General features: G+C 49.3%; 2 protein-coding genes across 2 annotated transcripts in view; one reads left to right on the forward strand and one right to left on the reverse strand.

Annotated features, from left to right (window-relative positions):
* LOC119952159 (zinc finger protein 585A-like) overlaps positions 1–19127 on the reverse strand; it is a 57220-nt gene extending 38093 nt beyond the window's left edge. The window contains exons 1-2 of the mRNA XM_038775755.1: positions 18817–19127; positions 17177–18648 (exon numbers count right to left, since the gene is read on the reverse strand). Of these exons, the coding sequence (XP_038631683.1) occupies positions 17177–18007 (831 nt within the window). The 5' untranslated portion in view covers positions 18008–18648; positions 18817–19127. The remainder of the gene's footprint in view (positions 1–17176; positions 18649–18816) is intronic.
* The window catches only part of LOC119952154 (gastrula zinc finger protein XlCGF57.1-like), a 97515-nt gene extending 75787 nt beyond the window's left edge, over positions 1–21728 (forward strand). The window contains exon 3 of the mRNA XM_038775748.1: positions 20886–21728. Coding sequence (XP_038631676.1) covers positions 20886–21722 — 837 coding nt within the window. The 3' untranslated portion in view covers positions 21723–21728. The remainder of the gene's footprint in view (positions 1–20885) is intronic.
* Positions 21729–25609: the final 3881 nt, after the last annotated feature.

Below are 25609 nucleotides of genomic sequence, written 5' to 3' on the forward strand. Positions count from 1 at the left end.
GGTTACACCGCCTCAAGTTCAACTCCAAAAGTTTTTCAATGTGATGAGGGTTTCTGCCTCTGTCATCCTTTGAGGCAGTGAGTTCCACACCTCCACTACCCTCTTGGTGGAAATATTATTCAAATCCCCTTCAATCTTTCTCCCAATTACTTTAAATCTATTCCTCCAGTTACCGAGCTCTCTGCCCTGGGACATATTCACTCTCTCTGGGCCCCTCGGTATTCCACACAACTCAATTCAATCTCCCTTCAGCCTTCCCTGTTCCAATGGAACTAATCTCAGTCTCTCCGACCTTTCCTCATAGCTGAAATTCTCTGTCCTAGGTAACATCATTTTTTCGGTGATGAATCCAAAAGAATGACTCGACACTCGGGTCTGGTCCCCTCGTTAAACAGTTTATTGATTTAACACCGGCGGGAATGAGTCACTGGTCTCACCATGTACATCTCCACTGAACAAAGAAAATCATTGTGGTGGTATGATTAGCATAGCTGCCTGCCATTGGTGCAGAACACCGGCTTACCATTGGCCCTGGTCGGTCATGTGCCTCTCGACCGATTGGTTGAGACCAGTCATGTGACGACTCCCCAATTGGTCGAGAGGCTGAGTTAACCCCGCCTCCAGGGCGGGGTATAAATACTCAGTAATCCCGGCGGTCGTCCTTCTACTGTAATCGACCGCAGGGCTAACATCTAGTAGATTAAAGCCATACTTTTGTTCAGCAACTCGTCTCGCGTTCAATTGATGGTACATCAATCATCAATATTTATATAGTTACTCAGCCCATCCCTTTGATGTGGTAGCATGGCCGAGCAGTCTAAGGCGCTGAATTAAGGCTCCAGTCTCTGCGGAGGCGTGGGTTCGAATCCCGCCGTTGCCAGTTGTATTTATAGTTTTGGGATCTACATTCCGTTGAACACAGAGGTTGGGCGTCTGACTGGAAAAGAACAAAGAGGAGAGACAAGGCAAATGTTAGGGCAACCACAAGTGGATAGCATTGTGGATTCGCAGCGCCAGGGTCCCAGGTTCGATTCCCGGCTTGGGTCACTGTCTGTGCAGAGGCTGCACGTTCTCCCCGTGTCTGCGTGGGTTTCCTCCGGGTGCTCCGGTTTCCTCCCACAGTCCAAAGACGTGCAGGTTAGGTGGATTGGCCATGATAAATTTTCCTTATTGTCCAAAAAGGTTAGGAGGGGTTATTGGGTTACGGGGATAGGGTGGAAGTGAGGGCTTAAGTGGGTCGGTGCAGGCTCGATGGGCCGAATGGCCTCCTTCTGCACTGTATGTTTGATAGAGAAAAAAAATCCTGGTGGCACACAATCCAATCCTCACGGTTAGAGATTACACATATTATATATTGATCCAATGAAATTAGACACTAGAATCCTAGAATTTACAGTGCAGGAGGAGGCCATTCGGCCGATCGAGTCTGCACCAGCCCTTGGAAAGAGCACCCTACTTAAGCCCACGCCTCCACCCTATCCCTGTATTCAATACCCAACCTATCCTTTTTGGTCACTAAGGGCAATTTATCATGGCCAATCCACGTAACCTGCACGTCTTTGGACTGTGGGAGGAAACCGGAGCGCCCGGAGGAAACCCACACACACACGGGGAGGATGTGTAGACTCTGCACTGACAGTGACCCAAGCCGGGAATTGAACCTGGGACCTTGGAGCTGTGAAGCAACCGTGCTACCCACTAGGCACCTACTAGGCACGATGGAGCTACATGGTCAGCTCATGAACAGGTTGAGGACCCCTCATGATGTTTTCCAGACCCCTTATCTCCCATCCTTGGGTCTTCACAAACCCGAGACTCCCTTATCTTAACCTTGTTTATGCCTGGTACCATAGTCAGAATTACTCTGGGGCAGCTGCCTGGGGGCGGCGGTTGACAAAGGAGGCCCTACTGAGAGAGTCGTTCTCTGTGTCTCTGTAACTGGCGTGCTTCAAAAACATGAGAACTAGGAGCAGGAGTAGGCCATCTGGCCCCTCGAGCCTGCTCTACCATTCAATGAGATCATGGCTGATCTTATGTGGACTCAGCTCCACTTTCCCATCCCGAACACCATAACCCTTAATCCCTTTATTCTTCAAAAAACTATCTATCTTTACCTTAAAAACATTTAATGAAGGAGCCTCAACTGCTTCACTGGGCAAGGAATTCCATAGATTCACAACCCTTTGGGTGAAGAAGTTCCTCCTAAACTCAGTCCTAAATCTACTTCCCCTTATTTTGAGGCTATGTCCACTAGTTCTGCTTTCACCCGCCAGTGGAAACAACCTGCCCGCATCTATCCTATCCTATCAAGAATGTAGTCAAGTCAGCTTGCCAGCTAAACCCCGTGATGCCTCATAAACTATTATACTAAATTTTAGCTGGGATCATACGTTACTAGTGGCTACTGAGTCCGACTTGGGCTCACTCCAACGATCATAAATCCCCTCTGCAGCCTCTTTCATGTGATCACATCTGTCCTGCAATATGGTGACCAGAACTGTCCATAGTGCTCTGGCTGTGGTCTAACTGGTTTTTGATACAGTTCCAGCATAACCTCCCTGCTCTTATATTCTAGGTCCTTGGTTATTAAAGGAAAATATCCCATCTGCCTTCCTAACCACCTTATCAACCTGTGCTGCTATTTTCAGGGACCTGTAGACAGACACTCCCAAGGTTTCTCTGTTCCTCTACACTTCTCACTATCCTGCCATTTATTGTGGATTCCCTTTGCCTTGTTAGCCTTTCCCAAATTCATTCCCACTCTTCTCCAAGTTGAACTGCATTGGCCACTTTACTACCCACCTGACCAGTCCATTGATATCTTCCTGTAGACTACAGCTTTCTTCATCACTATCAAACCCACGGCCAATTTGTGAATCACGGGCAAACTTCTGTATCGTAACCCCTGTATTTAAGCATAAATCATTAATGAATACCATGAATACATGATTTTAGGGGCAGCAGGGTAGCAAGGGGCAGCAGGGTAGCATAGGGGCAGCAGGGTAGCATGGTGGTTAGCATAAATGCTTCACAGCTCCAGGGTCCCAGGTTCGATTCCCGGCTGGGTCACTGTCTGTGCGGAGTCTGCACGTCCTCCCCCTGTGTGCGTGGGTTTCCTCCGGGTGCTCCGGTTTCCTCCCACAGTCCAAAGATGTGCGGGTTAGGTGGATTGGCCATGCTAAATTGCCCGTAGTGTCCTACAAAAAGTAAGGTTAAGGGGGGGTTGTTGGGTTACGGGTATAGGGTGGATACGTGGGTTTGAGTAGGGTGATCATTGCTCGGCACAACATTGAGGGCCGAAGGGCCTGTTCTGTGCTGTACTGGTCTATGGTCTATGTTCTATGTAACACTGCGGGACCAGATACTGTTACTGCTGAACCCAAACGATAACAGCCTCCCATTCACAAAAACATCCATCAACCCTGGATGAAGTGTAGTTATAAATAACAATGAAACAGAACACCTGGTAGCCTTGTTCATCGTGGACGGGGACTTCAACAAGGCCAACCTCAAGAGCGTATTGCCAAAATTCCACCAGCACATCTCCTGACCCACCAGGGGCGACAACAGTCTCAACCACTGCTGCACAAAAATCAAAGCTGCCTACCATTCCATCCCCCGACCGCACTTCGGAAAATCGGAACATACCATGATGCTCTTTCTCCTGGCATGCAAGTAGAAACTTAAGCGGCAGAATCTGGTTAAGAAGGTTGTGAAGTGCAGAATCTGGTTAAGAAGGTTGTGAAGTGCAGAATCTGGTTAAGAAGGTTGTGAAGTGCAGAATCTGGTTAAGAAGGTTGTGAAGTGCAGGTCTGAGGCAACAGAAGAGCTCCTACGTGACTGCTTGGGGTCAGTGGGCTGGTCCATATTTAAGAACTCAGCGACCAACCTAAATGAGTGTGCCAGCACCATCACAGACTTCATCAGTAAATGTGTAGATGACTGCAAGCCAAAGAAAGTAGCTGTACATTCCCCAACCGGAAACCATGGCTTAATTGGAGGATTGACTCCCTACTGAAGAACAGGTCTGAGGCATTCAATTCAGGTAACCTTGACAAGAAATCCAGCCATGACCTCCGCAAAGTCATCAGGGATGGCAAGTGACAATATCAGACCAAGCTAGAATCACAGACTAACGTTAGTCTCTCGTTGGTAGTGGCAAGGCTTGAACAACATAACCGGCTACAAAGCGACGCCGAGCAGTATCTCCGGCAGCAGCGCACCCCTCCCCGATGAACTCAATGCTTTCGATGCTCGGTTTGAGCAAGAAACCATAAACCGCTATCAAGTACCCCAGCAGCCGGAACTTCCGGCTGCGGCTATGCGGAGCTAAGCCGCACGTTCGGCAGCTCCCGCTATTAAAGGACTTTCGGGCCTGTTTTAGGGCCCCAAACGGCGCTGTTTCGACGATTCCCGGTGGGGGAAGGTGTTTGGAGGAACATTCCCCGAAATTTATGGTGCTTACCCGAAGTGGGGCAAAGGAAAAAGCTGCAGCAGCTCCCCAGGAAAAGCGGGGGAAGGAGGACAAAATGGCGGCCAGCGGAACACCCGAGGACTGGTGGAAGTGGGCGCAGGAGCAGCAAGCTGCTCTTCTGCTCTGTTTTGCGGAGCTGAAGGCTGAGTTGTGTAGCCATGCTGGCCACGCAAAATGGACACTGAGCCAAACTAAAATGGAAGGCTGCTGAGAAACAGACAGTTCAGCCAGAACAGCAGTCTGCAAAGAGCAGTTTGCATTCTGCAGCAGCAGAAGAAACCAGTTTGGGCTCAGGTGAAGAGACCTTAGCTAGGTGCAAATGGCAAAACGCTTTGCATGCTAATGAGGCCATCAGACTTGAACACCCACACAATAGATACATTTGGTTCTGAATGGACACATTCCAATCAAGACCCAGACATCGAGGCACCAGAAACACAAGGACATAAGAACGCCCCCTCCATCACGGAGACCCCCTCGCATGGGGAATTAATCCAGTATCGATAAGAAATTGATCCAATAGGTAGAGCCCGCCCGAGAAGAGGGAAGGACAACGGAACCCCTATAAAAGATAGGGACCTCGTGTTGTCCGGTCTGTTAAACCTGTGCTCCGGCCCCGACTGACACCTGGTATCCTGACTCCAGCCGTTGAGCACCAGCCGCCGAAACCGTAAGTTTCAACGCTCGCTACGCGATCCAAGCCCACTAGACTCCCAAGTGCCAGAACGCTTGCTGAAGGCTGCAGACAAAACCAGGACGAAGGCCTCGTTCTCTGACCTTGCCTGTTCCTGTTAGATAAGTATTCTGTTTGCTTATGTTTAGTTGTAGCTTAGTCTCTTAGTGTGTGTGCATGAGTATTTATTATTAACTGTATAATAAATATTGATCGTTTGAACTTGACTAATCGGTGTATCGTCTTTATTACTTTGAATTTGACCTTGGAATACTTGTGACGTTGCCTATACGGCAGCTGGCGACTCCAGAGCTTAAATAATTACATAGAACAGAGCCTAGCAGTGTTAAGCACACGTCGAACTCGGAGGCGTGTTAATACACTCCAATAAACGCGTTTTACGCCCATAGTAAAACGTGCAACAGTTGCTGGACTCCCTGATGCGACTACCAACAAGCTGCTTGAGACCCAGACAGCCCAGGGGGTGGCCGTTCGGGAGTTGCAGCAGCAGGCCGCTGAGTGGGAGGAGGAGGCCGTGGTCCTCGTGGGGAAAGTTGAGATGGCACGAGGCACTCCATAAAAAGTGGCAAGACTGCTTGGAGGAGCTGGACGTTCGCACGAGGCAAAATAAATTTGAGGATCCTGGGCCTGGCGGAGGGGCTGGAGGGGTCGGATCTCCCGGTGTATGTGGCCACGATGTTGAGCTCGTTGATGGGAGCGGGGGTCCTTCTCATTTGCCCCTGGGGCTTGAGGGAGCTCACAGAGTGCTGGCCAGGAGGCCTAAGCAAATGAACCCCCGCGGGCGGTGCTGGTGCGGTTCCAATCGATTCAGTGACCGGGAGTGGGTGCTGCGCTGGGCCAAGAAAGAGAGGTAGCAGCAAGTGGGAGAACTCGGTAGTGCGAATCTACCAGGACTGGAGTGCGGAGGTGGCTAAGCGGCGGGCCGGGTTCAACCGGACGAAGGCGGTGCTGCATAACAAGCAGGTCAGATTTGGAATGCTGCAGCCTGCGCGTCTGTGGGTAACAATATAAGGACCGGCACCACTACTTCGAGTCCCGGAGGAGGCGTGGGCCTTTGTGCAGGCGGAGAAGCTGGACTCGAACTAGTGTCTGGGGGCTGCGGGGTACTGGTGCACTATGGTCGTGGCTGTTATTTGCTGTTTGCTGTTTTTTGTAACCTTGATATGTGTTTTTATGCTGGTTTTTTTTGCTCTGTTTCCGGGTGGGTCTGTTGGTATGGTCTTGGGGTTATGGGGGGAATGGTGTGGGGTTTATTTTTAATTTTCTCTTCTGTACGGGGCTGGGGGATGGGGCCGGAGCTGGAATTTGGGAGCCTGCGTCAGAAGGGTGGGGTGTGGCAGTATGAAAGCGGCGGGCTTTACTCTGTTTCCCGCGCTGAAAGGCGGTGCCAAGGAGGAGTGGCAGGAGGGGTGATGACCCCATGTCGGGAGGGGCCGGGTTTTGGCGGGAGCTGCCGGGGTCAGCAAGAAGTCAGCTGACTCATGAAGTACCAGGGAGTGGTGCGTTTTGCGGCTAGGAGGGGTCCTAGCCTGGGGGGGGGAGGGGGTGGGGGGAGGGGGGGGGGATACCGGGTTGCTGCTGGAATGGCCAGGAAGGAGCTGGTGTTGGGCCGGGGGGGTAGAGGAGAGGCGTTATCGTCATGGGGAACGGGTCGGGCGGGGTGTGCTGGCCTGGGGCGAGCAGATCGATGAGCTATGGCTAGCCAGCGGGGGAGGTGGGGCGTGGTGCCCTCTGATCCGGCTGATCACCTGGAACGTGAGGGGGCTGAATGGGCCGTTTAAGAGAAAGGCGGACGTGGCTATGCCTCCAGGAGCCCACTTGAAGGTGGCGGACCAGGTTCGTCTGAGGAAGGGGTGGGTGGGGCAGGTTTTTCACTCAGGATTAGACGCGAAGAGCCGGGGGGGGTGGCGATTCTGGTGGGGAAGTGCGTGGCGTTCGAGGCATCTGAGGTGGTGGCGGACAAGGAGGGCAGGTTTGTTATGGTGAAGGGTAGGCTGCACGGAGAGAAGGTGGTGCTGGTTAATGTATATGCCCCGAATTGGGATGATGACGGCTTTATGAGGCGCATGTTGGGCCGCATTCTGGATCTGGAGGCGGGGGGCCTGATCATGGGGGGAGACTTTAACACAGTGCTGGATCCCCCACTGGACCGGTCCAGTTCAAGAACGGTAGGAGACCGGCGGCGGCCAAGGTGCTGAGGGGGTTTATGGACCAGATGGGTGGGGTGGATCCCTGGAGGTTTGGGAGGGGCCGAGGGCGCGGGAGTATTCCTTTTTCTCCCATGTCCATAGGGTCTATTCCCGAATAGATTTTTTCGGTCCTGAGCAGGGATTGATCCCGAAGGTGCAGGATGCAGAGTATCGGCCATAGCAATTCAGACCATGCTCCGCACTGGTTGATCTGGAGATGGGGGAGGCGCGGGACCAGCGCCCCGCTCTGGCGCCTGGATGTGGGGGCTGCTGGCTGATGAGGAGGTTGTAGGAGGGTCCCGGGAAAGTATTGAGGGTACCTTGCTACCAATGACACGGGGGAGGTCCCGGTGGGGGATGGTCTGGGAGGCTCTGAAAGCAGTGATCCGGGGGGAGCTGATTTCCATCCGGGCCCATATGGAAAGGAGGGAGAGGAGAGAGAGGGAGAGACTGGTGGGGGGAGCTCCTGGATGTGGACAGGAGATACGCGGAGGCACCAGGGAGGAGGGGTTGCTGGGGGAACGCGTAGTTTGCAGGCCAAGTTCGACTTGTTGACCACCAGAAAGGCGGAGACACAGTGGAGGAAGGTTGCAGGGCACGGTATATGAGTATGGGGAGAAGGCAAGCAGGATGTTGGCGCATCAGCTCCGTAGGCGAGATGCGGCTCGGGAAATTGGTGGAGTGAGCGGATACGGTGGGAATGTGGTGCAGAAGGGGGGCAGAGGTGAACGGGGTCTTTAGGTGACTTCTACGAGGAACTGTACCGGTCGGAGCCCACCGATGGGGGGTTGCGGGGGGGGGGGGGAGGGGGGGGGGGGGGGGGGGATGTAGAGCTTCATGAACAGGCTACGTTTCCCAAAGGTGCAAGAGGAACTGGTGGAGGGGCTGGGGGGCGCCGATAGAGTTGGAGGACTAGTCAGGGGGATTGGGACAAATGCAGTCAGGTAAGGCGCTGGGGCCGGATGGGTTCCCGGTGGAATTTTATAAAAAGTATGCGGATCTGGTGGGGCCTCCTGTTGGTGCGAGCCTTCAATGAGGCATGGGAAGGGGGGGGTCTGTGCCCGCGACATCGTCGGGGGCACTGATCTCTCTGATCCTGAAGCGGGATAAGGACCCCTTGCAGTGTGGATCATACAGGCCTATCTCGCTCCTCAATGTTGACGCTAAGTTGCTGGCGAAGATCCTGGCCACCAGGATAGAGGACTGTGTGCCAGGGGTGATACACGAGGATCAGAAAGGATTTGTCAAGGGACGGCAGCTCAACACGAATGTGGCGGAGACTGCTAAATGTTATTATGATGCCGGCAGTGGAGGGGGAGGCAGAGATAGTGGTGGCGCTGGATGCGGAGAAAGCGTTTGATAGAGTTGAGTGGGGTACCTGTGGGGGGTTGCTGGAGCAGTTCGGATTCGGGGAGGGGTTCATCAAATGGGTGAGGCTGCTCTACGCGGCTCCGATGGCAAGTGTAGTTACCAATGGAAGGAGATCAGAGTACTTCAGGCTCTACCGTGGGACCAGGCAGGGGTGCCCCCTGTCCCCCTTGCTCTTTGCATTGGCGATTGAACCTTTGGCTATGGCGTTGAGGGAGTCAGGGAGGTGGAAGGGTCTGGTGCGGGGTGGGGAGGAACATCGGGCATCGCTGTATGCGGACGACCTGCTGTTGTATGTGGCGGACCCAGTAGGGGGAATGCCAGGGGTGATGGAGCTGTTAGCGGAATTTGGGGGCTTCTCGGGCTATAGTTAAATTTAGGCAAGAGCGAGGTATTTGTAGTACACCCGGGTGATCAGGAGGAGGGAATTGGGAGACTCCCATTTAAGAGGGCAGTGAAGAGTTTCAGATACCTGGGGGTGCAGGTGGCCAGGAGTTGGGGACTCTCCATAAGCTTAATTTTACCAGGCTGGTGGAGCAGATGGAAGAGGAATTTAAAAGGTGGGACATGGTGCCGCTATCGTTGGCGGGTAGAGTGCAGTCCGTCAAAATGACGGTTCTCCCGAGGTTCTTGTTCCTTTTTCAGTGTTTTCCTATCTTTATCCCTAGGACCTTTTTTAGAAGGGTGACTAGCAGCATCATGAGCTTTGTTTGGGCGCATGGGACCCCAAGGGTGAAGAGGGTCTTCCTGGAGCGGGGTAGAGATGGTGGGGGGCTGGCGTTACCCAATCTCTCGGGGTATTATTGGGCAGCCAATGTGTCGATGGTGCGCAAGTGGGTGATGGAGGGGGAGGGGGCAGCATGGAAACGGATGGCGAGGGCATCCTGTGGAGATACAAGCCTGGGGGCCCTGGTAACTGCATCGTGGCCGCTCCCTCCTACAAGGTATACCACGAGTCCGGTGGTGGCGGCTACCCTCAAGATTTGGGGGCAGTGGAGGCGACATAGGGGGGAAGTGGGGGGCTCGATGGAGGATCCATTAAGGGGGAACCATCGGTTCGTCCTGGGGAACATTGATGGGGGGTTCCAGGGTTTGGTACAGAGCGGGCATCAGGCAGCTGAGGGACCTGTTCATTGATGGGAGGTTTGCGAGCCTGGAGGAGTTGGAGAAATTTGGGCTCCCCCCGGGGAACATGTTCAGGTATCTGCAGGTAAAGGCGTTTGCTAGGCGGCAGGTGGAGGGATTCCCTTCGCTTCCCGTGAGGGGGTGAGTGACAGGGCGCTTTCGGGGTCTGGGTCGGGGAGGGGAAGATATCTGATATCTACAAGGTAATGCAGGAGGTGGAGGAGGCGTCAGTAGAGGAGCTGAAAGCTAAGTGGGAGGGGGAACTGGGGGAACAGATCGAGGATGGGACATGGGCTGATGCCCGGAGAGGGTGAACTCCTCCTCCTCATGTGCGCGGCTTAGTCTCATCCAGTTCAAGGTGCTGCACCGGGCCCACATGTCCGGGTCTAGGATGAGTAGGTTCTTTGGGGGCGAAGACAGGTGTGTCAGGTGTTCGGGAGTCCAGCGAACCATGCCCATATGTTCTGGGCATGCCCGGCACTGGAGGAGTTCTGGAAGGGGGTGGCGAGGACGGTGTCGAGGGTGGGGTTAAGCCAGGTTGGGGACTCGCGATTTTTTGGGGTTGGGGATGGAGCCGGGAGTGCAGGAGGCGAAAGAGGCCGGTGTGCTGGCCTTTGCGTCCCTAGTAGCCCGGCGGAGGATCTTGCTACAATGGAAGGAGGCGAGGCCCCCAAGCGTGGAGACCTGGATCAATGACATGGCAGGTTTTATTAAGCTAGAGAAGGTCAAATTTGCCCTGAGAGGATTGGTACAAGGGTTCTTTAGGCGGTAGCAACCTTTCCTCGACTTTCCGGCTCAACCATAGGGTACGGGGGACAGTAGCAGCAGCAACCCAGGGGGGAGGGGGGAAAAGGGGGGGGACGTTGACTGTTTGCTTATTTAATTTAAATTTATTTTTAAGTTCTTTTGTTGTTTACTGGGTTTGGGGGGGTGATACATGCATTGATACGGTCTTGGGGGTGTTGCAGTTATTATGGTGTTTTATTGTTGCTTTTCATTGTTTGTTGTTAAAAATTCCAATAAAAATTATTTTTTTTTAAAAGTACCCCAGCTGCCTGGGGCACACCATACCCACCGTCACAGCTTCCGAAGTCAGATCGGCCTTCCTGAAAGTGAACCGACAGTTCCGAATGGGATCCCTGGTCGTGCATTCAGATCCTGCGTGGACCAGCTGGCAGATGTGTTCGCGGACATAGAACATAGAACAGTACAGCACAGAACAGGCCCTTCGGCCCTCGATGTTGTGCCGAAATCACCCCACTAAAACCCACGTAACCCGTATACCCGTAACCCAACAATCCCCCCATTAACCTTACACTACGGGCAATTTAGCATGGCCAATCCACCTAACCCGCACATCTTTGGACTGTGGGAGGAAACCGGAGCACCCGGAGGAAACCCACGCGCACACGGGGAGGACGTGCAGACTCCGCACAGACAGTGACCCAACCGGGAATCGAACCTGGGACCCTGGAGCTGTGAAGCATTGATGCTAACCACCATGCTACCGTGAGGCCCCACATCTTTAACCTCTCCCTACTCCATTCCAAGGTCTCAACCTGCTTCAAGAAGATCACCATCATACCGGTGCCAAAGAAGAACCAGGCAACGTGCCTCAATGACTCCCGTCATTGGCCCTGACATCAGTCGTAATGAAGTGCTCTGAGAGGTTGGTCATGAAGCGCATCACCTCCATACTCCCAGAACGCCCTGATCCACTGCAATTCACATACCGCCGCAACCGGTCAACAGCAGATGTTATCTCCCTGACCCTACACTCGTCTCTGGAACATCTGAACAACAAGGACTCCTACATCAGACTCCTATTCATTGACAACATCTCCGCCTTCAACACCAGAATTCCAGCCAAGCTCATATCAAAGCTCCAAAACCTAGGACTTGGCTCCTCCCTCTGCAACTGGATCCTTGACTTTCTGACCCATAGACCACAACGGAAAGACTAAACAATAACACCTCCTCCACGATAGTCCTCAATACAGGGACTCTGTAAGGTTGCGTAATTAGCCCCCTACTATACTCCCTATACACAGACGACTGCGTGGCAAAATCCTGGTATTCTCCAGGGTCCACCTGAATGCGACACTTCACGAAATCCAAGGGCACAACAGCAGTGTGTGTTAGACCACAGCTTAGGGTACCTCCAAAGCCACACAAAGCATAAAACTTGGGGAGCCATATTCACAGCTGTATTCCTCTTTTTTTTGGCTCCAACTCCATCTCCAAGTTTGGTTACGACACGACCGTAGTGGGTCGGATCTTGAACAACGAGGAATCAGATTAAAAGTGTAACGACAACAATCTCTTCCTCAATGTTAGCAATATTGTAGAGCTGGTCATTGACTTCAGGAAACAAAATATCGTACACACCCGTCTGCATCAATGGTGCCAAGGTGGAGATGGTTGACAGCTTCAAATCCCTAGGTGCACACATAGAACGTAGAAAAATACAGCACAGAACAGGCCCTTCGGCCCACGATGTTGTGCCGATACTTTGTCCGAGATTAATCATAGATTATCATAGAATTTACAGTGCAGGAGGAAATTGTTGTCCTTTTCTCAGCCTTAGAAGCAGACTTTCCATTCATTTAAAGGGATCAAGAACAGGCTCATTAATGCAACTCAGACAAAAAGAGCCTGCAAGATTAGATTGGATAGGGAAAATAATGGCTGAAGAGGTACAATAGGTGGGATGGGGTTGCATTGTTGATTAAAGATAATGATACAATATGGAGGCAAGATATTAATACAGATGTGGAATCTGTGTGTCGAGTTAAGAAACATCAAGGAGCAAAAGACACTCACCAACAATCTGTCCTGGTCCACCCACATTGATGCTACGACTAAGAAAGCACAACAGCGCCAATACTTCCTCAGGAAATGCAGGAAATTCGGCATCTTGTCAATTTTTACACGTGCACCATAGAAAGCATCCTATCTGGCTGCATCACAGCCTGGTATGGTAACTGCTCGGCCCAAGACCAGAAGAAACTACAGAGAGTCGTGAACAGAGCCCAGTCCATCACACAAACCCGCCTCCCATCCATTGACTCTGTCTGCACCACCCGCTGCTTTGGGAAAGTGGGCAGCAAAATCAAAGACCCCTCCCACCCGGCTTACTCACTCTTCCAACTTCATCCATCGGGCAGGAGATACAAAAGTTTAAGAACACGCACTAACAGATTCAAAAATAGCTTCTTCCCCGCTGTTACCAGATGCCTAAATGACCCTCTTATGGACTGATCTGATCTCCTCACACATCTTCTCTACTAAGTAGCACTACATGTGGTAGTGTGGCTGAATGGTCTAAGGTGCTGGATTAAGGCTCCAGTCTCTGCGGGGGCTTGGGTTCGAATCCCACCGTTGCCAGAAGTAATCTTAGTTTTGGGCGGCACAGTAGCACAAGTGGATAGCACTGTGGCTTCACAGCGCCAGGGTCCCAGGTTCGATTCCCCACTGGGTCACTGTCTGTGCAGAGTCTGCATGTTCTCCTGTGCCTGCGTGGGTTTCCTCCCACAGTCTAAAGAAGTGCTGGTTAGGTGGATTGGCCATGATAAATTGCCCATAGTGAGCAAAAAAGTGAGGTGTTATTGGGTTACGGGAATAGGGTGGAAGTGAGGGCTTAAGTGGGTCGGTGCAGACTCGATGGGCCGAGTGGCCTCCTTCTGCACTGTATGTTCTATGTCTAATTTACATTCCTGTATGCTTCACCTGATGTATTTATTTGTGTTTATATTGTGTATTTTATGTTTGTCCTCTGTATTTTCTTTTCATGTATGGAATGATCTGTCTGAGCTCCATGCAGAGCAGAACATTACTTTTCACTGTATCTCAGTGCACGACAATAAATTGGGTGGCACAGTAGCACAGTGGTTGGCACGGTTGCTTCACAGCTCCAGGGACCCAGGTTCGATTCCTGGCTTGGGTCACTGTCTGTGTGGAGTCTGCACGTTCTCCCCGTGTCTGCGTGGGTTTCCTCCGGGCGCTCCGGTTTCCTCCCACAAGTCCCGAAAGACGTGCTGTTAGGTAATTTGGACATTCTGGATTCTCCCTCTGTGGACCCGAACAGGCGCCGGAATGTGGCGACTTGAGGCTTTTCACAGTAACTTCATTGCAGTGTTAATGTAAGCCTACTTGTGACAATAATAAAGATTATTATTATTAATAAACAAATCCAACAAATCCTTTGTGTTCTGTCGCTGAGCCAATATTAGATGGAATTGCCACTCCCCCATGGATGCCATGAGTTTTTATTTTACTGATCAGTCTACCATGTGGAACCTTATCAAAGCCTTTCTGGAGTACAGATAGATTACTTCAACTCCACTATCGGCATCAATCCTCCTTGTTACATTCTCACAATTTAGTCAGACACGACCTCCCCTTAACAAATCCGCGTTGATTGTCCTTGATTAATCTGTGACTCTTCCAATAATGGTTCATCCTGACGGCAACAAGGGTTGCGAGAAACATCAGTCAGTGTAGAGAGAGACACAGGGTGAAGGAGAGAGAGAAAAACCCCCAGTGTACTGAGAGAAACAAAGGGTGAGAGAAGAGACAGAGACCCCAGTAAGTAACAAAAGTAATGAAATTGAGTTCAGACACAGATCTGCATGAACTAACTCCACTTCATTCACCGATTAACAGAGCAAACACTGTATTTGAATCCATGTTATTAACTGATCGAATTTAATCAATTAAGGGTCAGATTAACTTTATCATAATAACCTAGTATCAGATGGGCCTGTTTATTATTAATAATAATAATAATTTTATTGTCACAAGTATGAATTGTGAAAAGCCACATTATGGTGCCTGTTCGGGTAAGCTGGTACAGGAATTGAACCCACGCTGCTGGCCTTGTTCTGCATTACAAACCAGCTCTCTAGCCCACTGAGCTATACCAGCCTCTAATACCAAAGAGTTACACCCAATGCCAATATTACAGGTCTCTATGGCTGTTGGACGCTTAGATTCATTGTTCAGCTGACGAGCCCACAGCTTCAGTGAACCCTCATCACAACATATTACCTGGTTAGCTATTGTGTACATCATCATGGTCGGGCAGCTTATACAAAGCTCAACCAGAAACTATGGTTCTTCTTTCTACTGATTCCAACTCCTACAAGGGGGGGTCACATCCTTTTCCCTGATTGGTTATAGGTCCATTTCCCAGTCAGTCCTCCAGACCCTCCATCAGTGCGACGCCCATGGCAGCTTCCCAACAGAGCCTCTTATTTTCAGCTGAATTCAGCCCTCAGCGTTGTCACCTGGCTCTCACAGACATAAGCAATAGAGACAGAAAGGTGCCCGAGGCTCAAGTGGGAATTTGAACCTTGTGGCTCTAAACCCAACTGTTAGGATCTCTGTAAAGATCAGTAACTTGAAAAAAGAAATTATAAACCCAGTGAACAAATTAAAGAGGCACAAAACAAACTTCAGGTTTTATGACTTTTACTGCAACAAGCAAGCTAGAAGCAACAATAACAAAACACAACTTTTGTAGGGAACATTAATCAAAATTAGAACGTTTCCTTTTTACTTTCAACACAACATAAATCACACTCCATGGTTACGTCCCTGAAGTTGTCACTCAATTCTCCTGGAACCAGTCCAATCTGATTCTTCGTTCCTGTGTTTACTTCCATTCTGCCTCCCGCTGAAGTTAGGCGAATCTTCCAGCCTTGCTTTAAATCCTCACGAATTAAGTCTTTCCAATTGAGTGTGTATGTGGTCCCACCCACAGTCCTGCATGATGAATAGACTTTCAGCCTCTCTCAACTCCCTCTCACACTCTCTCAGATCCCGATCTGTCCACAAAATCCAGGGGTAACTTTCAGGTGAACGGCCCAATCCAATCCTACAATGACATCGGAAGCATTGTTCCCCAATCGAAGTACATCTCCATGGTAACGAGCATCAAATGGGCCTTGTATTCAGGTAGACGTTTTGATTAACTGTCATTTAGAGTCTAAACTTCATTCTATCTTGAAATTAAGCACATAATTAAATGAAAGCCATTTACAAATTCTGATGTTTTAACACTTCCTGGGGCAGTGGCAATCAAAAGTTCAGCCACTATCAGCACAGATGCCTTTGTCCCAGTCTACATTGTCTCCCCAGACAAATAACCCGGACTCAGTTTAATCTTTAACCATCAAGAAACCCAGGTTTGATACATCAATAGATTTCAGAACAAGTCACATGACCCCTGCCTTAATTCCACCATTTTACCCAAAATTGCCCCAAAACATAACAATCTCATAAAATATTGTAAGATTGATGCCCATTACAGGGACATAGAACATACAGTGCAGAAAGAGGCCAATCAGCCCATCGAGTCTGCAGCGACCCACTTAAACCCTCACTTCCGCCCTATCCCCTCTAACCCAATAAATAACCCCATCTAACCTTTTTGGACAGTAAGGGCAATTTATCATGACCAATCCACCTAACCTGCACATCTTTGGACTGTGGGAGGAAACCGGAGCACCTGGAGGAAACCCACGCAGACACGGGAGAACATGTAGACTCCGCACAGACAGTGACCCAGCAGGGAATCGAACCTGGGACCCTGGTGATGTGAAGCCACAGAGCTAACCACTATGCTACCGTGCTGCCCACTGTGCTACCGTGCTGCCTTACTGTGTTTATGACAATTGTCAGGCAAATCCATGTCATTTATTCTGGGGGTTTTATTGTTAGATTTAGGCACGGAAGGCAAATATTGGAGATTTTAACGGGTGACTTTGCCTTTCTAACTTTGTATTGTCGATAGAAGGTTGTTGGTTCAAGTCCGTCCAGGGAACTGAGGAGAAAAGTAAAATCCTATTGGCCGAATGCCAACATCGAGGGGCTACTGCACTGTCAGAGATGCCATCTTATCACTGAGTTCTCTTTTTCCTTTTTTGTTTAAATTTAGAGAACCCAATTTTTTTTTTTCCAATTAAAGGGCAATTTAGCATGGCCAATCCACCTACTCTTCACACCTTTGGGTTGTGGGGGCGAGACCCACACAGACACGTGTGAATGTGCAAACTCCACACGGACAGTGACCTGGGCCCGGGATCGAACCCGGGTGCTCGGCGCCGGGAGGCAGCAGTGATAACCCCTGCGCCACCGTGCCTCATTATCACTGAGTTCACAAGCAGAGGGCCCATCTGCCCTCTCAGGTGGATGTAAAAAAAATGACACAGCGAATACTTCCAGCATTCCCTCATCAACTGTCAGAATGAACATGGTTCAGTCCTGGATGTGATTAACAGCAGCAATAACAGCAGAATCCAACCCCTGTCATCACTTGTGAACTCGCTGATGCCTTAGCAGGTTGGACACCTGAGTGAATCCCTTCCCACACTGAGAGCAGGTGAACGGTCTCTCCCCAGTGTGAATTCTCTGATGTTTCTGTAAAGTGGATAACTGAGTGAATCCCTTCCCACATTCAGGGCAGTTAAACGGCCTTTCCCCAGTGTGAATTCGCTGGTGTGTCAGTAGATGGGAAGAATTTATGAATTCCTTCCCACACTCCGAACAGGTGTACGGTCTCTTGCCAGTGTGAATTCGCTGGTGTGTCTGCAGGTGGGATGACAGAATAAACCCCTTCCCACACTCAGAGCAGGTGTATGGCCTCTCCCTGCTGTGTACACGCTGGTGTGTAAGCAGGTTAGAAGACTGACTGAATCCCTTCCCGCACTCAGAGCAGGTGAAGGGCCGCTCCCCAGTGTGAACTCGCTGGTGCATCTGCAGGTTGTATAACTGAGTGAATCCCTTCCCACACTCAGAACAGGAGAACGACCTCTCTCCAGTGTGAACTCGCCGGTGTGCCAGGAGTATGGATGACTGAGTGAATCCTTTCCCACAAACAGAGCAGGTGAACGGCCTCTCCCCAGTGTGAACTCGCTGGTGTAACAGGAGGGTGGATGAATTAATAAATCCTTTCCCACACTGAAAGCAGATGAATGGCTTCTCCCCGGTGTGAACTCGCTGGTGTTTCAGCAGGTTGGATGACTGAGTGAATTCTTTCCCACACACAGCGCATGTGAATGGGGTCTTCCTGTTGTCAATTCTTTGATTATTCCGCAGGGTGGAGGAATCACTGAATCCCTCCTGAAACTCGGAGCTGGTGAACGGCCCTTCCATAGCGTGAGTTCATTAATGTATTTCCAGCTGGGATGAACCACTGAATCCCTTCCCACACCGAGAGCAGGTGAATGGCCTCTCCCCAGTGTGAACACGTTGATGAGTTTCCAGCACAGATGGATCTGAATTCCTTCCTTCCCGTGACAGCCTCCACGAACAGGCGCCGGAATGTGGCGACTAGGGGATTTTCACAGTAACTTAATTTGAAGCCCACCTGTGACAATAAGCGATTTTCATTTCATTTCATTTCCTTCTCAATCCACACATGTCCAAGGTTTCTCCATTGTGCGTGTGTCCATGTGTTTTTGCAGGTTTAATGATCCACTGAAGACTGGTCCACACACAGAACACAGGTCGGGACTCTCCCCGCTGTGAATGATCTGGTAGTTTTTCTGGCTGTGTCACTGGTCAAAGCTCTTTCCAGCCAATTCACTGGCACACTCTCACTCAGCTGTCCGTGTATGTCGGTACTTTTCCAGTCACACTGAAATTTATAATCTTTTGAAGAAAAACAGGCAAACATTTAGCCTTCAAGATTCAACAGCCGATAATATTCAGGTCCAGAAGGATCAAGTGATTCAGCCAGGTCCTGGAGTGACATCTGGTTTGAAATTTCTGTCTGTAAGTCTTTATCTAATATCCTGTAAAAGGAATTTACAAAAGTCATTACTGTGAGTAGAGGATAAAAATTCAGAAAAGACAATGCTAGTTTCTATGGAAAATTCTTTCCTCTCTCATTCACCAAAAGCTGTAAATCTCCATCCCACACACTCTCCCTCCATTCTCACTCTGCTGTATCTAATATTCACCCTCCCAATTCTCCTGAAGGTGCTGATTCAGGCTGATTGACAGATCCATGCTCACTGCTTCTGGTCCTGGACACAGAGACCTGAAAAAGACAGATATAAATCTATATGTGGACTAAAAATGTGTGTAACATACAGACTGGATTGACTTCCTTTCCCTTCAGTTGCTGCAAGTCCCCAATGTCCCCCCAGAATGAGATAGGAAATGGAAAGGGGGCGACATTGATTTGCTCCCAGATGTTGCCCAGAGGAGGAAGTTTCAGTCTGAAACTCATTGTCCAACCTCCACATTGTGACGTCACAAAGGAGTCCTGTCTGGATCAGCCAATGGGAATCACCTTGCTCTGCCGTGACGTCAACTGATTCCAGTGCGCAGCCCCGCCCTATCCATTGTTTCCCCCTCCCTCTGCACAACCTCGAGACAAGATTTCCAGACAACCGGCTGACGGCTGCGGCCAGAGCGAGAATCTGCTCGGTGACTTCCCCCCGGGCCCGGGACTGCGCAGGTGTCTGACCTTCCGGCTGAGGTGTTGACCAATGCGAGGAGTGGGGGCACCGGAAGGACTCTGCTTCCCAGCCAATCAGAGCGCGGGATATGTGTGAAAGAAGATTGAGCTTCACACCGACTCAAACCTCCTCCTGTCTCCAACATCTGTGAGTAAAACACTTTCTTTTCTCCCCCTTTCCATTTCTTTTCTCATTCTCACCTTCAATTGGTCACTTGCAGCAACTGAAGGGAAAGGAAGTGAATCCAGGGAGGGTGCAGACTCTGGAAAGCTTGGCCCAGCTCTCTCTCTCTCTTAAAGACATTGACATCCTTTGCTCCCTCAGCTTGACACATTTATTTGTCTGGCTAAAAGGATGCTCTCTTTCCTAATGTTCACAATTAAAGGGCTGGTTTCTCCAGGAGATGGCTGACATTTAAGGGGACAGTAAATTAATATCAGACAGATATGTCTGTGTTTGTATATGGTACATATTCAATATATTATTGATAGTTCTATAATAAAGTACAGTTATTATTTCTAGTTTTGTTAGATAGGACCGTAGCTACGCAATATATCCCGTCATACCGTCATATGATCATTACAGTTCAGAAGTAGTCCATTCGATAACTCGAGTCCATATCAACTCTCTGTAGAACAATCCAATCAGCCCATCCCCTCTCTATCCCTGTTCCACTACAGGTTTATTTCATTCAGATGACCATTCCCGTAACAGCCTCCCTGAACAGCTGCCGGAATGTGGTGACTAGGGGCTTTTCACAGTAACTTCATTTGAAGCCTACTTGTGACAATAAGCGATTTTCATTTCATTTCATTTTCATTCAGTTTCTTTCCGAAATTATTGATTGTTTCATTTCCACCATCTCTTCCTCACATTCCCCTGTGTCTTTGATTAAGTAATGCAGTCTGCATAGCACACATTTCTTTAATTCAATAATCAGCTGCGAGCCAACATGATAATTTTCAGGTCCTTTTTTACTGGACAGGATGCAGTGACCTTGTGTCTGTCAATCAGCCTGAATCAGCACTTTCAGGAGAATTGGGAGGGTGAATATTAGATACAGCAGAGTGAGAATGGAGGGAGAGTGTGTGGGATGGAGATTTACAGCATTTCGGGAATGAGAAAGGAATAAAGGTTCTATAGAAATAACAATTGTCTGTTCTGAATTTTTATTTTGTACTGTCAATCATGACTTTGTAAACATCTTTTACAGAATCTTGGAAAGGGAGGATTTTCATCCAGAAATCTCACACTAAACATCGCATCAACATCTGACAGTGATTCGATTCATTGGGACCTCAGTCTCATAAGCCTTTGAATCTAGGAGTAGAATTGTTTGCCTGTTTTGTCTTCTCCAGAAGTTTTTGAACATCAGTGTGACTGGAAAAGCACTGAAACGCACACACCCAAGTGAGAGCGTTCCAGAGCACTGACTGTGGAAAGAGCTTTAGTTCCCCATTCTGCACCAGTCACAACTGGGTAAGACCAGACAAGTGTTCTGAGTCTCACCAAGGATTGAACTGATTGTTGGACCTGGAGCAGCACGAGGACACCCACATATGCAGAAACCATGGAAATGTGGGGACTGTGGGAAGGGATTCCTCAGCCCGTCAGCACTGGAAACCCATCGACGTAGTCACACAGGGGAGAGGCCATTCACCTGCATTAAGTGTTGGAAAGAATTCACTCAGTTATCCCACCTGAAGACACACCAGCGAGTTCACACAGGGGAGAGGCCGTTCACCTGCTCAGTATGTGGGAAGGGATTCACTCGATTATGCAACCTGAAGACACACCAGCGAGTTCACACTGGGGAGAGGCTGTTCACTTGCTTTGAGTGCGGGAAGAGATTCAGTAAATCAACCGCCCTGCAGAAGCACCAGCGAATTCACTCCAGGAATAGGTCTTTCACCTGCTCTGAATGTGGGAAGGGATTCACTCGGTTATCCAGCCTGGTCAGACACCAGCGGGTTCACACTGGGGAGAGGCCATTCACCTGCTCAGGGTGTGGGAAGGGATTCACTCGGTCATCCAGCCTGGTCAGACACCAGCGGGTTCACACTGGGGAGAGGCCATTCACCTGCTCTCAGTGTGGGAAGGGATTCACTCAGTTATCTCACGTACTGAGACACCACGTCACTCACACAAATGAGAGACCCTTTAAATGCTCTGACTGTGAGATTGCTTTCAAAAGCTCTGTGGAACTGATGTCCCATCAGCGCATTCACACTGAGGAGAGACCGTTCAGCTGCTCTCACTGCACAAAGAGGTTCAGAACGTCGTCCAATCTACGGAGACACCAGCGAGTTCACACTGGGGAGAGACCATTCACCTGCTCTCAGTGTGGGAAGAGTTTCACTCAATCATCCCACCTGCAGAGACACCAGCGAGTTCACAAGTGATGAGAGGGGTTGGATTCTGCTGTTGTTGCTGCTGTTACTCACACCCAGAACTGAACCATGTTCATTCTGACACTTGGTGAAGTGGGAGGGTCGGAGGGTCTCTTTCTGCTGGACTGGCCGGTCTCACCACTTTGCTTCCAGTGGACTGATGCTCTTTGAGCCTGGGAGAGCACATTTCCACTGAAATCATCTACAAAAGCTGATGGACATTTATTTTATGCAGGATAGTAAAGAGGGGTTTTCCTAACACTACAGGTAGATTGAAAATAAATACATTTGTCTGTTTGAGAGGAATGCATCACCCATGGTTAAAGAAGAAAGTTAAGGATTCAATTGAAAGAATCTGAAAAGGTTAGTGTTCGCTTAAAACTTGGATAGATTTTAAGAAGCAGCAAAAAATGACCAAAAAGTTAATAAAGAAGCAGAAAGTAGAGTATGAGGGGAAACTAGCTCTGAATATAAAAATTGTCAAGGTTTCGCCCAAGTATTTTTTGTCACAATCAGATATTTCAAGACTGAACTCCTCTTTTACAGAATGGAAGGATGTACATTTGGGATTTTTACAAGTAGGCTTACATTAACACTGCAATGAAGTTACTGTGAAAAGCCCCTAGTCACCACATTCCGGCACCTGTTTGGGTACACAGTGGGAGAACTCAAAGCCGGTACGGGAATTGAACCCGCGCTACTGACCTTGTTCTGCATTACAAACCAGCTGTCTAGCCCACTGAGCTAAATCAGCCCTGTATGGTCGTACGTTCAGCTTGGAAGTGTCAACAAGCTGGCGCATCAAAAACGAATCACCTGAGCTGCACAGTCTTTGAGGACGATCTGGATGAAGGTTTTCAACTGCAATCACTTTAATTGATGGGAGAAAACTGGGAAAGGAAAAAAATCCTTCAGTCATGAATACGGTAGCACAGTGGTTAGCACTGTGGCTTCATAGCGCCAGAGTCCCAGGTTCGATTCCCCGCTGGGTCACTGTCTGTCCGGCGTCTGCACGTTCTCCCCCTGTCTGCGTTGGTTTCCTCTGGGTGCTCCGGTTTCCTCCCACAGCCCAAAGACGTGCAGGTTAGGTGGATTGGCCATGATAAATTGCCCCTTCGTGACCAAAAAGGTTAGGAGGTGTTATTGGGTTACGGGGATAGGGTGGAAGTGAGGGCTTAAGTGGGTCGGTACAGACTCGATAGGCCGAATGGCCTCCTTCTGCACTGTGTTCCAAAAAAAAAACCTGCTAGTTTTGAAGGCTCTCTCGTTGGGGAACAAGCCGAGGAAGGAAGGCTACCCCTACTGGCTCTCTTTATCTCTCTGCCTTGCCTAAAACTGTGTGTGGCTATCACTTCTACCCTATCCCTGCAACCCAATAACCCCTCTTCATCTTTTTGGTCACTAAGGGTATTTTATCATTACCAACCCATCTAACAGCACGTCTTTGGACTGTGGGAGGAAACCGGAGCACCCGGAGGAAACCCAAGCTGACAGGGGGAGAACGTGCAGACTCCGCACAGAGAGTGACCCAGCGGGGAATCGAACCTGGGACCCTGGCGCTGTGAAGCCATTTGTGCGACCGTGCTGCCCTTACATGTGTGAGAGGGAAAGTCGGAGAACCCATTTTTAAGGAGGTTACAGCAGGATATTTAGAACAGCACAATGTGATCAGGGCGCGTCAACATGGCTTTGCGAAATGTGTCTAACTAATCTGTTAGAGTTTTTTCATGCAGTAACATTCATGGTGGATAAAGGGAAGCCGGTAGATGTGGTGGACTTCAATTTCCAAAAGGCGTTTGATACAGTGTCGTATCAAAGGTTACTGCGCAAGACAAGAGCTCATGGTGCAGAGGGGGTGACATATTAGTACGAAGAGTAGGCATGCATAGGTCTTTTTCTGATTTTCAAGCTGTAACTACAAGAGAGCCACAGGGATCAATGCTGGCCCATCGACTATTTACAAACTATATCAATGAGTTAAAATCCATAGAATCCCTACAGAGCAGATGGAGGCAATTTGGCCCATCGAGCCTACACCGCCCCTCCAAAAGAACATCCTATCGAGACCATTCTTCCGCCCTATCCCTGTAACGTTTTAACCCACCTAACATGCACAACTTTGGACACTAAAGGGCAATTTGTCATGGCCAACCCACCTAAGCTGCACATTGTTGGACTGTGGGAAGAAACCAGAGCACCCGGTGGTAACCCACTGATGCAGAATTAGTGAAGTCTTGCGACACTAAAACTCAGTAGAAATTGGAGTTAAACTTCTCGGATGCAAACAAGAATCTCTATTGCCTCTATTTGATTACAATTGAGAGAAACTTAAATCTATTCTCAATAAAGTCCGGCTGGCAAAAGGACTTAAAGAGGAGTAACTTATAAACAATTTAACTTTCAAAATAATACAGAAATGGTTTCTTGCTTACGGCAAAACAGCTTGCATTTACTTCAAGAGTTAGAGTGGAAAAGTGAAAGTATGAAAAATAGAGATAGCGAATAGTTAGGTCAAAATATAGGGTGATCCTGGATAAAGATGGCCGTATGGACCAACATGTTTAAGGAGAATCTGACCAGACATTAGGCATCTATCTACACCTCAATGTCGTCCTAATTGGTTTGGGTTAGAATCAAACTTACTTGATTCGATGGTTAGCTGTCAATGCTTAATGTGCAACATAAGTTCTGAATGTTTCATGTTTGAATATTTGTGTATGTTATGGAATGTGATTCTGTGCTATTATCAAGACTGGTTTCTACTGGTTTTCTGCTGACTTTGCTTTATCCACATTATGAACAATGGTGCCTTCATGTTGCTATGGTGCCTGCTTCGTCCTTGATCTGATTACTGGTACAGCTCATTTCTTAATGTCAAACTGACTTTGAAAATATGTTTATTAGAACAATAGATTTTTCATCTTGCTGAGTGAAAATGTTGGCTTTATCTCCAATTAGTTTATGCATGTGTCAGGCTTTTTGAGTCTCTGTTGAAGCTGTGTGTTTTATCACGGCCTGAGGCTATGAGGACTGAAATCCTCATTTTAAAAATGGGTATTAACTGGGGCTTAATATTTACACTAAATAGCCTTCTTTTACCATCAGTTTTATCAGGAAATAGTCGATTACTATCATCCACGCAGACACAGGGGGAACATGCAAACTCCACGCAGTCACCAAAGGCCGGAATTGAACCCGGGTTCCTGGCGCTGTGAGGCAGCGGTGCTAACCACTGTGCCACCATGTTGCGTGAGGAGATCAATAATATGGAAGCTAAAATGAGCAATGACACCAGGATAGGAAGAAACGTACATTGTCTGGAGCAGGTAGAAAGCCTGGAAAGTTGATATGGTTTGTTCTTCCTGCACTTGTGAGCTCAGATCGTCAGTGTAGAAAAAGATGTTGCCCGATCTCTAAAATCCCCACTGCAGACCGTCCCTGCAACACCTCGACTTACCGATTAGTTGGTCATTGAGGCCCCCCCCCGCCCACAACCCACCTCATAAGGGAAGGGCACCCGCAGCACGGTCAAAATGTCACCTGGGCACCAGAGTGGCACCCAAGTGGCAGTGGCACAATGCCTGGGTGACATCGGGAGTGCCAGTGTACCACCCTTCCCAGAACCCGATCACCCAGAGGGCCCCCGATCGCCTGAGAGACCCGCCCAATGTGCCGATACGCCTGTTCCACCTTTTTTTTAAAAATGAATTGGGCAGCACGGTGGCCTAGTGGTTAGCACAACCGCCTCACGGCGCTGAGGTCCCAGGTTCGATCCCGGCTCTGGGTCACTGTCCATGTGGAGTTTGCACATTCTCCCCGTGTCTGCGTGGGTTTCGCCCCCACAACCCAAAAATGTGCAGAGTAGGTGGATTGGCCACGCTAAATTGCCCCTTAATTGG

Source organism: Scyliorhinus canicula, chromosome 17 (assembly GCF_902713615.1).
Source record: "Scyliorhinus canicula chromosome 17, sScyCan1.1, whole genome shotgun sequence".
Classification (NCBI taxonomy): Eukaryota; Metazoa; Chordata; class Chondrichthyes; order Carcharhiniformes; family Scyliorhinidae; genus Scyliorhinus; species Scyliorhinus canicula.